The sequence below is a fragment of the Anguilla rostrata genome, chromosome 9 (genome assembly GCF_018555375.3).
Source record: "Anguilla rostrata isolate EN2019 chromosome 9, ASM1855537v3, whole genome shotgun sequence".
Taxonomy (NCBI): Eukaryota; Metazoa; Chordata; class Actinopteri; order Anguilliformes; family Anguillidae; genus Anguilla; species Anguilla rostrata.
In genome coordinates this window covers 2,956,531-2,970,129 of record NC_057941.1, presented here as the reverse complement: position 1 = coordinate 2,970,129, position 13,599 = coordinate 2,956,531, and the positions used below count along the sequence as shown (strand labels likewise).

General features: G+C 46.4%; 1 protein-coding gene across 10 annotated transcripts in view; it reads left to right on the top strand.

Moving 5' to 3' along the window:
• rapgef6 (Rap guanine nucleotide exchange factor (GEF) 6) overlaps positions 1-9,144 on the top strand; it is a 105,370-nt gene extending 96,226 nt beyond the window's left edge. For 7 of the 10 annotated variants that reach the window (XM_064349798.1, XM_064349799.1, XM_064349797.1 and 4 more), the window contains 4 exons: positions 1,604-1,832; positions 2,618-3,111; positions 4,156-4,455; positions 5,485-9,144. In XM_064349798.1, coding sequence (XP_064205868.1) covers positions 1,604-1,832; positions 2,618-3,111; positions 4,156-4,455; positions 5,485-5,507 — 1,046 coding nt within the window. In that variant the 3' untranslated portion in view covers positions 5,508-9,144. The remainder of the gene's footprint in view (positions 1-1,603; positions 1,833-2,617; positions 3,112-4,155; positions 4,456-5,484) is intronic. The other 3 variants (XM_064349807.1, XM_064349802.1, XR_010332277.1) reach the window with 2 other exon arrangements.
• The last annotated feature ends 4,455 nt before the right edge of the window (positions 9,145-13,599 follow it).

The following is a 13,599-nucleotide window of genomic DNA, read 5'->3' as shown; positions in this document are numbered from 1 at the left end:
GGCTGTTTCTCAGGGCCAGGCACAGGCGGAGGAAGACTATCTGAGGAAGATGGCTGCGTGCCAGCCAGGAGACCGGACAGGAAGTTGATGCGGAGGACAGGAAGTTACAGTGACAGTGGTTGAGGCTAAGGGCCAGGGATAAGAGGAGGAAGACTCTGAGACTGAGGCTAAATACTTCCGCAGGGACAGCGTTATTTTATTAGAATCTGAGTTGCAGATGTTCATTGTTTGTATCCATTAAGTGGAGTAAAATTGGAGCTATTATATAGAGGGCAAAGCACTGGCTTAGCAGACTGTTGATTGCAGTTGCCACAGTAACCGTTAATATCACCAAATGTCCCCGACTTTCCGTTATCTTATGCAATAAATATGTCTGTTTTGTTCAGGTTTTTGTAGAAAAGGAGCGTTAGAGTTCAGTTTGATACTATCACTTTTCACAATGCAGTTTACATAAATTATGAAATGCTTCAATAGCTGATGTTATGCATTAAAATGTATTTAATTACACCCAAAATATTGGAGGAATTCAGGAATTATTTTTAGAGTGGAAAAGTAATGTTTCCCGTGTTTTGTCAAACAGGCATGGAATGTTTTGTTATTTCACCTCAGATAACAATATAAATTAAAATATAAAATATAAGAGGTATTTACAATGCATGTGCCCAGCAGTGTATTGCAGCTTTAGCCCTGCGTGTCATGTTGAAGTTTAACTTCCAGGTCAGACTGAATAGAAGTTGTGCTTGTCCACATATTACATATTCAAAGTGCATGTTATAGTGCCCCCTTGTGGCCGTCTGAGCCATTTTTCCGGCTTTGTCGGTTTGAGTGCTCTTCTACCACCGGCTTCTACCAAGTTTCGTAAAAAGTTACCAAACAGATTAAGATGTAAGAAAAATAGCAGACAGATGTTTTTAATGATAACCCATACAAAAACCATTCTGTCACATATCTAAAAATCAGTTATGTCAAAAAGGCTGTTCTGAACTTAATCATTACAAATTATTGAAGTATTTGTTTTTGCATAAAATAGACCTAACTGACACACATTAGCTAAACCAGCCAAAGCAATCCTGTGACAAGTAAATCATTATGAACAATTACAGGAACATCATCTAGCTGTTATTTACTGTACTGTATGATGGCAGCTGTTCTACATTCTGAAGTGTATGTGTGTGTGTGTGTGTGCATGTGCGTGTGTGCCCATGTGTATTAATGAAAATGCTTCCGTTGAAAGGTCTGCACATAATGCTCTAATGATAATAATGTATTGACTGTAGTGGCTGTTTTTAAAGCTGCTTTTCTCAGTGGACAGAGTGAACAGCTTTAATCCTGTAATGGTGAAACAGGGGATCTAACAGCCTCCCCCCCCCCACTCTCTCCGTCCCTCTCCCTCTCTCTCTATCTCCCCCTCTCTCTCTCTCTCACTCTTCACCCCCTCTCTCTCTTCCGCCCTCTCCCTCCCTCTCTCTCTCTCTTTCTCCCCTCCTCTCTCTCTCACTCTTCACCCCCTCTCTCTCTTCCTCCCTCTGTCTCCCTCTCTCTCCCCCCATTCTCTCTCTCCTCTCTCTCTCCCCATCTCTCCCTTCCTCCCTCCCTCTTGCAGGCTACGCCCTGATGCCTGCTGGGAAGTCGGACAACCTGTCGGACTCGAGCCACAGCGAGATCTCGTCCCGCTCCAGCATCGTCAGTAACTGCTCTGTGGACTCCATGCCCATCCTGGGGGCGGAGGAACGCTGCCAGAGCAAGGCCAGCTGCCTGCAGGACACGCCCGCCCCAGGCCCCGCCCCCGGCCACGCCCATCCCGTGGCAGACTACGGCCAGGCCTGCAGCAGGTAACCTGCACACGTGCATGGCATGCGCCGTCCTGCAGTCACACGCCCTCCTGCGCGTGTCCTCTCTGCGACGCTGCGCTGGGGGGACTCCGGTCTGCTCCTGGGTCTTATGAGAAACGGGGGAAGTTGCCGCATGTTTCAGATTTTAAAAAACGGAAAGAGAGAGAGAGGGGTTTACGTGCCTGTCGTGTGAGATCGGTGCGATTAATGCAGACTGTTTAAATGCTACCGAGTAAACAGTTCCTTTTATTGATGTTTTTTATGATTGCAGCCCTCCATTGTATTAAAAAAGAAAAAAGGTTGTAACTGTAGGAGTGATACTCTTGTGTTCCTGTGATGTTTTAATAGGCTGGACTGCGTCGCCTCATTTATTCCCCCCCCCCCAGTTAAGCGGGCATTTAGCTGGTTGGTAAAATCATTTCAGTGAAGCGCGTGCCGTTTGTAATGATGTAAACTGTGAGAGAGCGGAGTGTGTTTAATGTGAGTGCGCTGAGCGGGGTGGGGGGGTGGGGGATAAATCCCCGGCGTAATCGCGGTCTTGAGCGCATGCCGGTGTGATGGTGTTTCAGCGGCTGCAGAGCTGCTGTTGCTTAGCAACGCCCGCATGGCGCTGGGTTACACGGCTGACCCCCGTCTCTAGGCGCTGGGTTACACGGCTGACCCCCGTCTCTAGGCGCTGGGTTACGCGGCTGACCCCCGTCTCTAGGCGCTGGGTTACACGGCTGACCCCCGTCTCTAGGCGCTGGGTTATGCGGCTGACCCCCGTCTCTCTCGCTGGGTTACAGCGCGGCGTTGGCGAGGGTTCCGGCGGCGGTGGCTCGGGCCGCCTCCTTCACCGCGTCCGCCAGCCACGAGGAGCTGGCGCCCGACCACGTCTCCCTGGAGACGGCCGACAGCGGGCGGGGCAGCTGGACGTCCTGCTCCAGCAACTCCCACGACAACTTCCAGAACCTTCCGCCCCCGCCGCGGGGACCCTGGGACCTGGCCGCGTACCGCCACGCGCAGCTGGGCGGCGCCATCGCCGAGGTGGAGGCGGGGCCCGCCCGCCACGACGACGCGGGAAAGAGGCTGTCCCGCGACAGCTCGGAGCTCGACCAATCGCGGCAGAGCTGGGCCTCGTCCAGCTCGCTGTCGGACACCTACGAGGGGAACTACGGCACCATCAAGCGCCGCGCCGCCGAGAACGCCGCCGGGTCGCCAGGGGAAACGCCCGACTCCGCCCCCGGCGCAGACCCCGCCTACAAAACCATCACCTCAAGCACAGAAAAGGGGCTCATAGGTGAGGCCCCTCCCCCTCTCCCAAACTCACCGCCCCCCCCCGTAGAGGAGTAGTGACACCAGCAGATTTGCGTGGGATGTGTGTTTGTGCCATACTGGCTCTGATCTGGCTCTGGCTCTGGCTTGGCTTGGCTCGGCTCGGCTCGGCTTGGCTTGGCTCTTACGGCTGTCAGCTTTGAGTTGGGTACGCGGTGAGGACGCATTCGGTGCAGTCGTACCCGTGTTGCTGATGTCGCTGTTTGCATGCGCTCTGGCTGTTTGCATGAGCCGTACTGCTGCTGCACACACACAGCCTCCCGCTGGTCTTACCTTCCTCCTCACCCAGTGTACATGGCAAGAGGAGCCGTGTGGAGTGAACTTAGTCTTTATATTTACCGTGTGGAGTTACGACGCAAACAAAATGTGTCTGTAACTTGTTCATAGCACTAGTTACCGTCTGCGATGATGCAGGTACTGAATTTGGTAAACATAAGAGCTCACGGTCTCAGCTCACTGTTTACTTATAGAGTCAGCATCAGGCTCGGACCTGAACACCCTGATGACTCCTGCCTGTACTGCTCTACTACTCTGGCCTGGCGAGCTCTTCCACACACAGACAGCTCTGTAAAGAAGTACTTCCTTATATTCAGATTCAAGGAAAGCAGAATTTACCTTTTGCTGAAATTCGCCTGTGTTCTGCTGACAGTAGAGAAAAGCAGTCTGTTCCCTTTCACAAATAAATTAAGAATACCAAAATCAAACTGCCACCCCTCCCCAGTGCAAAGAGAAGTAACAAAGTATTCTGAACACACCTGAGCTGTGGGGTGGGCCGGGTTAAATAGGGTGGGCGGAGCTTCTGCCCAAATCTGCTGCTGTCATTCACCTCCCAGTCTGTGTATTTCCTTATTTAATTTTAATTTATTTATGATTTTAATTATTGTGTTTGTGACATTGTTGTGACATCTCATTGATTTATTTTTCCTCATTTTCTTTTTTCCCCCCATTCCCTCCCCCCCCCCACCCCCCACCCCACCCCCCTCCCCTTCATCACCATCCCTGCCGCCAGTGTACTGTGTAACCTCCCCCACCAAGGACGATAGATTCAGGGGTCCGCCCCCGACTCCGCCCGGATACCAGGGCATCTCCCTGGGCGACGCCGCGGAAGGAGCGCCGCGGCCCCCCCACCTAAAACCGCCCGACTATAGCGTGGCGCTGCAGAGGTCAAAGCTGCTGCAGAGCCCCGTCGGGCTGCCCCTGCCGGGCGACGCCCTGCTTCAGGCGAAGAGGCTGGCGCACGGCCCCCAGGTCTGCGAGGCCTGGCCGGGCAGGGCAGCCCTCCGCAGCCAGCCCGATAGCGAGGACGATGGTACGTCACCACCGGAGCGCGCTAGCTCGGCGCTAACGGGAAGCTAGCACGGCGCTAACGGGAAACTGCTTAGCGCTTGCGGGAAGCTAGCGTGGCGCTAACGGGAAGCTAGCGTGGCGCTAACGGGAAACTGCTTAGCGCTTGCGGGAAGCTAGCGTAGCGCTAACGGGAAACTGCTTAGCGCTTGCGGGAAGCTAGCGTAGCGCTAACGGGAAACTGCTTAGCGCTTGCGGGAAGCTAGCGTAGCGCTAACGGGAAACTGCTTAGCGCTTGCGGGAAGCTAACATAGTGCTAACGGAAAACTGGGGAGCGCTGACAGGAAACTGTGTAGCGCTAACTCAAAGCTAGCATAGTGCTAACAGAAAACTGCTTAGCACTAACAGGAAGCTAGCACAGCGCTAACGGGAAACTGCTTAGCGCTAATGGGAAGCTAACATGGCGCTAACCGGAAGCTGTGTAACACTAACGTGAAGTTTGCCTAGCTCTAACGAGAAGCTGTGTTGCACGAACGGGAAGCTAGCATAGTACTAACAGGAACCTGGAATAGCGCTGAAAGGAAAGTGCTCACTGCAGCATGAAGAGGTTTTAATACTGCCTGCCTGTTCATGCTGAGGTCTTTAATGGAGAAAGAGAGGGATTCCTGTCAACCGGCTTCCTCTTACCGTTACTGGTTACCTTTTTAGATATAAAACTTTGCTTCTGCTACATCTTTTTCTTACTGCCCTGTGATGTAAATATTTTTGTGTATTTTGGTTTTTGCAGCAGTATACTGTGTGGCTATGGCTTACGCCAATTCAGGCTGTAATACTGTTTCCGGTGGAAGTAAATGGTTAATTTGATGCTCACCTTTTCCATGAACGGAGATGACTGCTGTTGCCGTGTCTGATGGTTAACTTGATTAATCGCTTTTTTTTTTTTTTTTTCTTTTCCTCCCTCCACTGGCACTGTGCATGACCTGCTGTGACTGTGCACTGTTTTAGCACTCTGCTTTCTCTGTGGTGAACTATCTCCTTTTTTTCTCCTTCACAGATGAGCAGGTTTCTGCTGTGTAGGCCTCCCCCGTGTGATGGGCATGTGGACGGACAGACGGGTGGATGGGCAAGACAGAGAAGAGGGCGCCGGGGGATGGGGGTCAGGCTTTGGGGGGGTGCGGTCACATAAGCTAGATCAGCCAATTGGCACCTCTCTCCCTGTGGTCACCAGAGTTCTCACTGAAACCCACACGGGGGAACGAAAACATTCCATTTCCACGACGTTAGACTGTGGGCTGTTTTTAATCTCCCTCGCTCTCCCGGGAGAGTGACTTTTGGACCAGGGTGCCCTCGCGGCCTTCTCCAGCTGGCTCTCGCTGCGGAAGGGGAGAGACGGGAACGAACATTGACTCGCACGCGAGTTGGACATTGCGTAAAACTGAAGTCAATCAATTCCGAGGCAAATTCTTACGTCTCCAGGCTCAACTTCTATTTATTATAATTTTTAAAAACTTCCTTTTTATTGCTTTTCGTTTGTCTGAAGATTGGAACTGGCTGATTTTGCATCTCGCTTTTTTTTTTTTTTTTTTTTACGGATTCTTAGCATTTTTAGCAGCATGCTTTGGTGTATAAATACAAAAAGTGTGATCTATTACATACCCAGAAAGGAAAGACAGCAGGAGTACATTTTTTTTTAATGAAGCAGAATTGTAAAACGTTCGGTCAGAATGCTAAATTCAGGACTGAGTTCAAACTTGTTTCGATGTCGTTCGTGTGAAGATCTTATAACGGCTTTCACGGTTTAGTTTAAAACTCAGGCTGTTGCACGAGCTCTCATCCCGGTCATTGCCTTGACCGCTCGCTGATTCAGCGGATCACATGAGGTACTGCAGTGACGTACTACCGTTTGTATGTTCAGTATACCGTGTGTCCTTTAAACTTGCTTCAATGGGGCAGTTCGCCCCCAAAATAAAACTGATATATTTCCACTTACCCGGAGTGTTATCTATCCATCTGGATAGTGTCGCTGAAGTTTGGCGAGTTCTCTAGATATCCGCTGCGGCTCGCTCTCATACAACGGACCTCAACGCGACCGAGTTTTGTGGGGCTCGAAGCGGCCAAAAATGTACTTCATTTCTACCGAAGTATGGCGACTGTGCACATTCCCACAAAGTCTCAATCTAAGCACGCCAGTGTTCTGGGCCGCAGCGTCAACCTTGTTTTAAAACGCCGTGATGGCACTCATAGTAAGTGGAAACATAGCTTTATTTTTTATTTTTGGGTGAAATGCCCTTTTAATATGTTGGAAGGACACATTCATACTGCAATAGAAACATGTTTTTTTTTCTTGAAATACAGTGAGATTGTTTTACCGATTCTGCTAAACACAAATGAACAACAAGCTTTAAAACCATGCGGCCAACAATTAAGGAATTGTTTACACCAGTTTGCTTGTTTACAGTGTTTTTGAAATACAGTAGCTCAGAGCAACATACAAGAACAAACTTAGGTGTTCGAGGTTGTAGAAACGGCTTTTATTTATGCAGTTATAATTGTACGGATGCAGCGCTGTTAACACAAAATGTGTTTGGTTTTCTGCGTACCTCACCTGCAATATCAGCCATTTAAAAAAACTGGAACTTTTTCCTGGAAATGGAGGATGTAACATAAGTGTGAACTGACAGATTTTAGTTCAGGGGAGATATATTTATACGTCAGGTTTTCGATGCTCCATGCTTTGCCGGCTACACCCTTGAAAAAGTTCAGCGCATTTTGTGAAATGTTCCGATGACTGCTTTAATGATTGCTGCCCATCGTAAGCAAATATATATTTGTATATTCTAATGAAATTGTTGCCCTCTAGTGGTAAACTATGGAAGTGTAGAATTGTATAATATTAAGGGATATAACTGGAGTATCTCTCTCTCTTATTTCCTTTTGCTGTTGGGACCCAGTGTTTATTTTGTATCATTTTGCCATAAAAAAGACTTGAATATATTAATGGTAATATATAAATATATACATATATTTTTGGTTTATTATAAATGAATGTTACTGATCATGTATAGTTGAGAAAAGAAAGCTATCTGTAAAGACTGTATTTTTAAATATTTTGTTCCAATAAAATCCAAGGTTGTGATTTCTCTTTTTCTGTGGTAGGGCAGGAATCTGTTGAGGATTTATTTAGACTTTTGCTTTGTTTTCTTGCCGTGGTTTATGTTTTTGTTCTCGTGTGCTCTGAGCTGTGCGTTAGTTTGGCTTTAAAGGATCCGCGCGGACGTTGTGCGTTCGGAGAACCCTCAGAGGCCCCTCCCCTCAGCCTTCTCAGTGGGGAATTCTGGGTAACCGGACGCAGGCGGACACCTCAAAGGTGAGCAGATGAATCAAACGACGACACGCCTTCAGCTGTTTAGACCAGTCACTCCCTTCACCTCCAAAGCACATCAGCTGTCTCGACAGGGAAGGTCTCCTCTGTGCTCTCTCTGCCAATCATTCCGCTGTCCCCGCCCTCGTAGTGCAAGCTCCGCCCATTTCTGGGCCTGCACATTCACCAGAAGCCTGAACGATATTTAGTATTACAGTCTGCCACAAACTTTGGAAATACATCGTAGATAATATAAATTATATGGACAGAGATGGATATTCCTGATCTTTATATTTTCCTAATTTAAACAAACAGCTGTAGATTCATGTAAATATTAGGACAGAAACTCGGACGTCGGCGACAGCAATGTTTTTTTTTTTTTTTCCTGCTTATTTCAGCTTGCAGTGTGGCTTGCCTTTGCATGGCCTTGCTGTATTTCCCATTCGGGTGAGCTGATCATATTGATCAGGTGTCAGTAGCAAAACTCCCTTGTTATCCGGTGGAGTTCAAGAGGAAAAATAGTCCTTCCAGTTCCGCACACTGTGACACAACAGTCTCACCGTGTTCCGCACACTGTGACACAACAGTCTTGCAGTGTTCCGCACACTGTGACACAACAGTCTAACCTAACAGTGAAAACCTGACTTCAAACACATTTCAAAGCCCCATTTCCCAGTGTGTGTATAGAGTTAATCATGAGTATGTGGACCTGCCTCACTGAATTTCACACCACTACCAAATTTGAGTTTAATGTTTATTTAATCAGAAGTTTCGCCTTGCGTCAGGCATTCTGGTTGATTTAACAGGAATCTTACAGGATAACCAGCTCTTTGATTTTGGCCATCTGAGATTGCGGTGTTTTTGTTTTGAAGGCTTGATATCGGTCCCTCGGCATTGCTACTCATTAACAGGTAATCCAAAGGCTATTTTATCACTCCCGACAACACTGGAAAACTCGCCTATTTGCCGATTCTTTCTGAGCTTCACTACTTGCTGATAGCTGGCCTCTAATGTAGTATCTGGAATGCATTAAGTGAGATGTGAAATTAATGTAAAGCAAATGTAGACCTGTGGCAGAACAGCACAATTGTAAACATACCGGTAGCAATTGTACTGCACGGGTCCATGAAACAAGTATTACTCACTCTGTCGCTTTTGTGTCCCACTTTTGATAGCTGTTGTAACTTATGTCTTTTAGAAAGACAATTTTTTGCCTGTATGCTTTTTTGTATTTTTACCGGTGAGTGTAAATATTTGTTATATTTTTGTTTAAAAGAATGTTTTAAAAAGTACTGTTCATTTCTCCAAGTCTCTGGTATGAGTTTGAACAACAATAAACTATGTTAAACATTATAGGTGTTGTATTTATATATGAATGTTTATTTTGTGTTTGTGTGTGTGTGTGTAATCTGCGTATTTGGGTGTGTTTGTGTGTCTCTCTTGGCATTGTGTGTGTGCATGTTTGTACTTTGTGTGTGTGTGTCTAAAACACAAGAGTACAGTATGTATTTATGACCAGAACCCTCTTTAAAGAACCTCTGAGTGAGGTAATGCCATTATTATTGTTTGTCCTAAGTAAATACGCTAATGTACTGTAGTTAGATTCTCAGAGTATTCTCAAAATCAGTCTTACAGGGATATACGACTGTTTTTCCTTGAAATAAATCAATTTACTTACAGTTTATTGAAGTATGAAATGCTGTCTCCTGCATCGTTCCACGATGTCCCATAAATGCTCATTTGCGTTCAGACCTGGTTTAGTACAAAAACGTTATTCCATAGCACGATACCCGTGTCTTAGAGTAGTACTAAAGCCTCATCCTGATAGCATGACTGTGAGGTAGGCTGTACTGAGTCCTGACTATATTCATACCCCAAAAAGCATGAATTTACTCAGGAGTTTTTTTGACTTGGCTCGCAGTCACGCTAGCCATCTGAAGTCGTGAAACCGAACGCTGAGATTTAGGTGTCTCTAAAAACAACTGTAGTAGCTCAGGTCATTATTACCCAAGCAACCTGCTTTCCACATTGTTAAGATATACAACCGATGGCATTACGTTTAGTAAAAAATTCCTGTTGGCTGAAATTGGTATCAGATGTGCATAACCTTCCGTGTCCAAAATATAATTTCATCTATTGCTTTTTGCAATTTACCGCGTTATAAATGCACTTACTGGCCAAAAGAAGATATGGACCAATGAGGAGAATTAATAGCTGGGGAACTGGGGTGTTTCAGGGAGATGGTAATCATCAAGGAAGCAGGGGGAAATGCCGAAGATAGGGAAGAAACACAAAATAACTTTTATGGGACCACCATAGTGTGGATAAAACAAAAATGCGTTCAAGTGCACACCGGGGGTGCCGTATTAGGGGGAGTTAGGACAAATCCAAGGGCCCTTAACTAAGTGGGGCCCTCAAAAAATCATCATCTGAGGTTGTGGGGCCCAATATGAGGTATTTTAATGGGGCCAAAAATGGCATCCCTGGTGCACACACTGGCATCGTTATAGAGTTACGAGTACCCATTGAGAACACTACAGGGTGAACGGTGTCCCTGAATTCTACGTTTAGATGCAATCAGTGTTTTGAGAGTTTGTGGTCACTGGTCATTTCTGTGTGAAAGCCAGCAAATTGAATTGGCCAACTGTTGGCACTGTGTGGACTGGGATTTTTATGAAAAGATCACACATTGGGGCCCCATCCCTGTACAATTTTAGGCCCCCTGTCAGTCTGGGCCCTTGGAATTGGTTCCCCCATGCATAGGGGAATGCATAGGCCCACCACCAATCCATAACTTTGTGTGTGGCATACCTCCTGTCCAGATATTCCGTTCTGTTCCGGTCATATTTTATGATGTATAACCAATGAAATTCAGAGAAGTTGCTTAAAGCGGCAGTTTATGTAAGACCCATAATTGTGTTCATTAGGAGATCCTGGCCTCTGGTTTTCAGTGATCTCCCTGGGTCTGTAATATTGCAGAATATTTTCAGTTTGCCGGGTAGACCCTGTGTGGACATCACTTAAACATTCAGTGTAGGTATTAAATCTGTCAGCATATTAGGAATAACTCTTCAGAATCATTAATGTGAAATTATAAGTTGATATTTGGTCACTACCCAAAGTGCGAGGGACTGGGCATAATTAGTTACTTCATTTCCAGACTAAAAAGTTCGTCTAATGATTTTTCATCGCCGATATCTGATTAACTTAACGGGAAGATGAGGGCCAGCATATCAAAGATTTGATTCAAAGGAGGCGAAGTTCAGAGAGAATTCCGAAACGGTAAAAACGGGCGGTTTGCACTAAAGTTCGCTCAGCTCCCCGTGGCGTTACCCCACAGAGTAGCCTGTGCCACGGAAATTATTCCCAGTTATTACACACAGTATGTATTATACATTACAATCCTGGAGAATTCCTAATAAAACGGATCTTGCTTTTTAAAGTTAACTTGGAAACCGAAGACACATGGTTAATGAATTGAAGTACTTCGTAGCTGCTGGTGTTTTAAAAACTTTACCCGTATGCTCAGGGAATGCGCGAGGTGTCGAGCGCGCGAACGCTCGGACGAGAAGCGGGAAAACGGGAAATGCCCCTCCACGCGAGCTGTTTTGTCGCTTGATTTTTCTTTACCTTGTTTTATGCTGTGAGGCTTGAGTATGAGGGAATACGTGAGCATGCGTATTGCTGCGGTTTTTCAGCGACGGCCCTTCAGTCTCCTGACAGCGTAGGTCTGACCAATCTGACAGTTAAAATGGACAGACGGACAGAGATGTTTCCCACACTTTTTCCCCCCACTTGATCCCCCCAACTCTCCACCCTCTCCAGGTCCCGTCCCTGAGGGGCCCCGTTCGGTGAGATAAGGACTGATTCATGTTCCTCGCGCTGATGCAGGCATAAGCTGTTCCCTGTGATCAATGAAACTGTCTAGAATGTTCCGGCCTCCACTGGGCGAGTCCCGTTTCCATTTGCCGACTGCCGCTTCGCTTCCCCCGGGGGTGGGAGCAGGGATCAGCGGCCGGCATCCCCGCGTGTCGTTATTTACGCTCGCGGCTGATGGAGTTGACCTTCCGTTCGCCGGCCCTGTGGTACGTCAATTTCCTGAGCAGTGAGCCGGGAAGAGTTTCCAGACAGTTGCTACGGTTGCCAGGGGCTAAAAAAGAAAAAGAAGAAAAAGAAAAAAAAAAAGCTTCTTGAGGACGTTTCGCCAAAATGGATCTGTCACTTGGACGAGCGATTGCTCATCGGCTCAAGTAGTGGACTGCAATTTACCTTGAGCTTTTTATGAATACAGGTTAGATAAGCTTGCCGTGTCTTCAGCATTCAAAGTCCTTAGCTGTGATTGCTACTTTCAGTAAAGGTTATATTGAAGCTTTTTTCCCCCTCAGATTTCTGAGCCTTTTTCCTAATCTTATTGATAGCCCAATATGCAACATGATATATGGTACGATATATAGTATTCATTCATATCTGAATATTTACTGAATAAATCCATGGCTAAGTATAACCTCGCCAAATGGGTGACCCCGGTAGTTTTCTCATTAAGATTTTTCAAAATTTTTTTTTTTTGGGAGGGGGGGGGGAGGGGCTCCAAGAGGCACTGGCTTGCGGTAAACGCAGAGAAGGTGAGAGAGAGTACAGCAGTGTACTGGCCACCTGGTTAATGGTGATTACTGACCGTTTCTCCGTGCTTTTCACATTCCAAGAGCTACCAGCCATGAGAACGGCAGCACTTTTAAAAACTCCAGGGTGCAGTTTGGCGCTGCTGTAATCAGTGTTGCCAGATTTTGAAAACGGTCAACCCGCCCAATCTTTATATTTATAGAATAGAATAATCTTTATTTGGCCCCGAGGGGAATTTGTCCTGCTCATACAAAAGGTCGGCAATAAAAACAACAATAGTTCAATCACAAGACATATCGGTACCAACAGTGCAATCCCAAGACATAACGATTCAAACACATTAACGTTATACAAGTAGGCTACACAGCAGGCGTGACAGTTATATTGCCCGGTAGGAAAGCGCACAATAAACAGTCACACAGTCCAAAAACTGGCATAAGTGATAATGGTCGTCCGTATCCCTGTATTCATAAATATACGTATATGAACATCCTCGTTCTCATTTTGCAGGACAGGGGACAGCAGCACACACTCGCTCGCGCGGTCTTTCATAAACAGCAAGGTCAGTGTCAGCACCATGGAAACACATGATGCTAATTTAGAGCCCATTACAAAGTTCTCAAACATCGTTGCCTAAACAAAAGACACGAGAGTGAGCAGCGCCTTGCATTCAGTAATAGGTTTCCATCTTTTCCGTGCTCCGTGTCATGCGTTAAAAGATGAAAGACGCAGCGGTCTATGTAACAGTACAGTTTAGAGACCCGCCGACTCGATGCAAATAAACGCAGCAACTAATTGACAGGATTCAGGTGTAATGACAGCAGGGAATTAGGCAGAGGAGGAACAAACTGCATCAGCGCCAAGGAATGTGAATGATTAGCTGTAAAAGGAAGATTTTAAAAAAACTCCCAACATAACAAAAAATAAATAAATAAAAAATAGGCCAAATTATGACAAGCTGCCCAAAGCCATTTCCCCCCCGCTCAATAACTTGGAAAAATAGCCAAACTGACACTCAATCCGACAATACTGACTGTAATTCCAATAACGGCCACATGGTGGCTGTGTTTTTATTCATTTGAAAAACGTGTTGAAATTTCCCAGATGCTTTCACAAACAGGCCTATTCAATAAGGGAGATTTGTTGCGAGGACAATTAAGAAGAAGTGTTCTGTGAGCGAGATTGCCA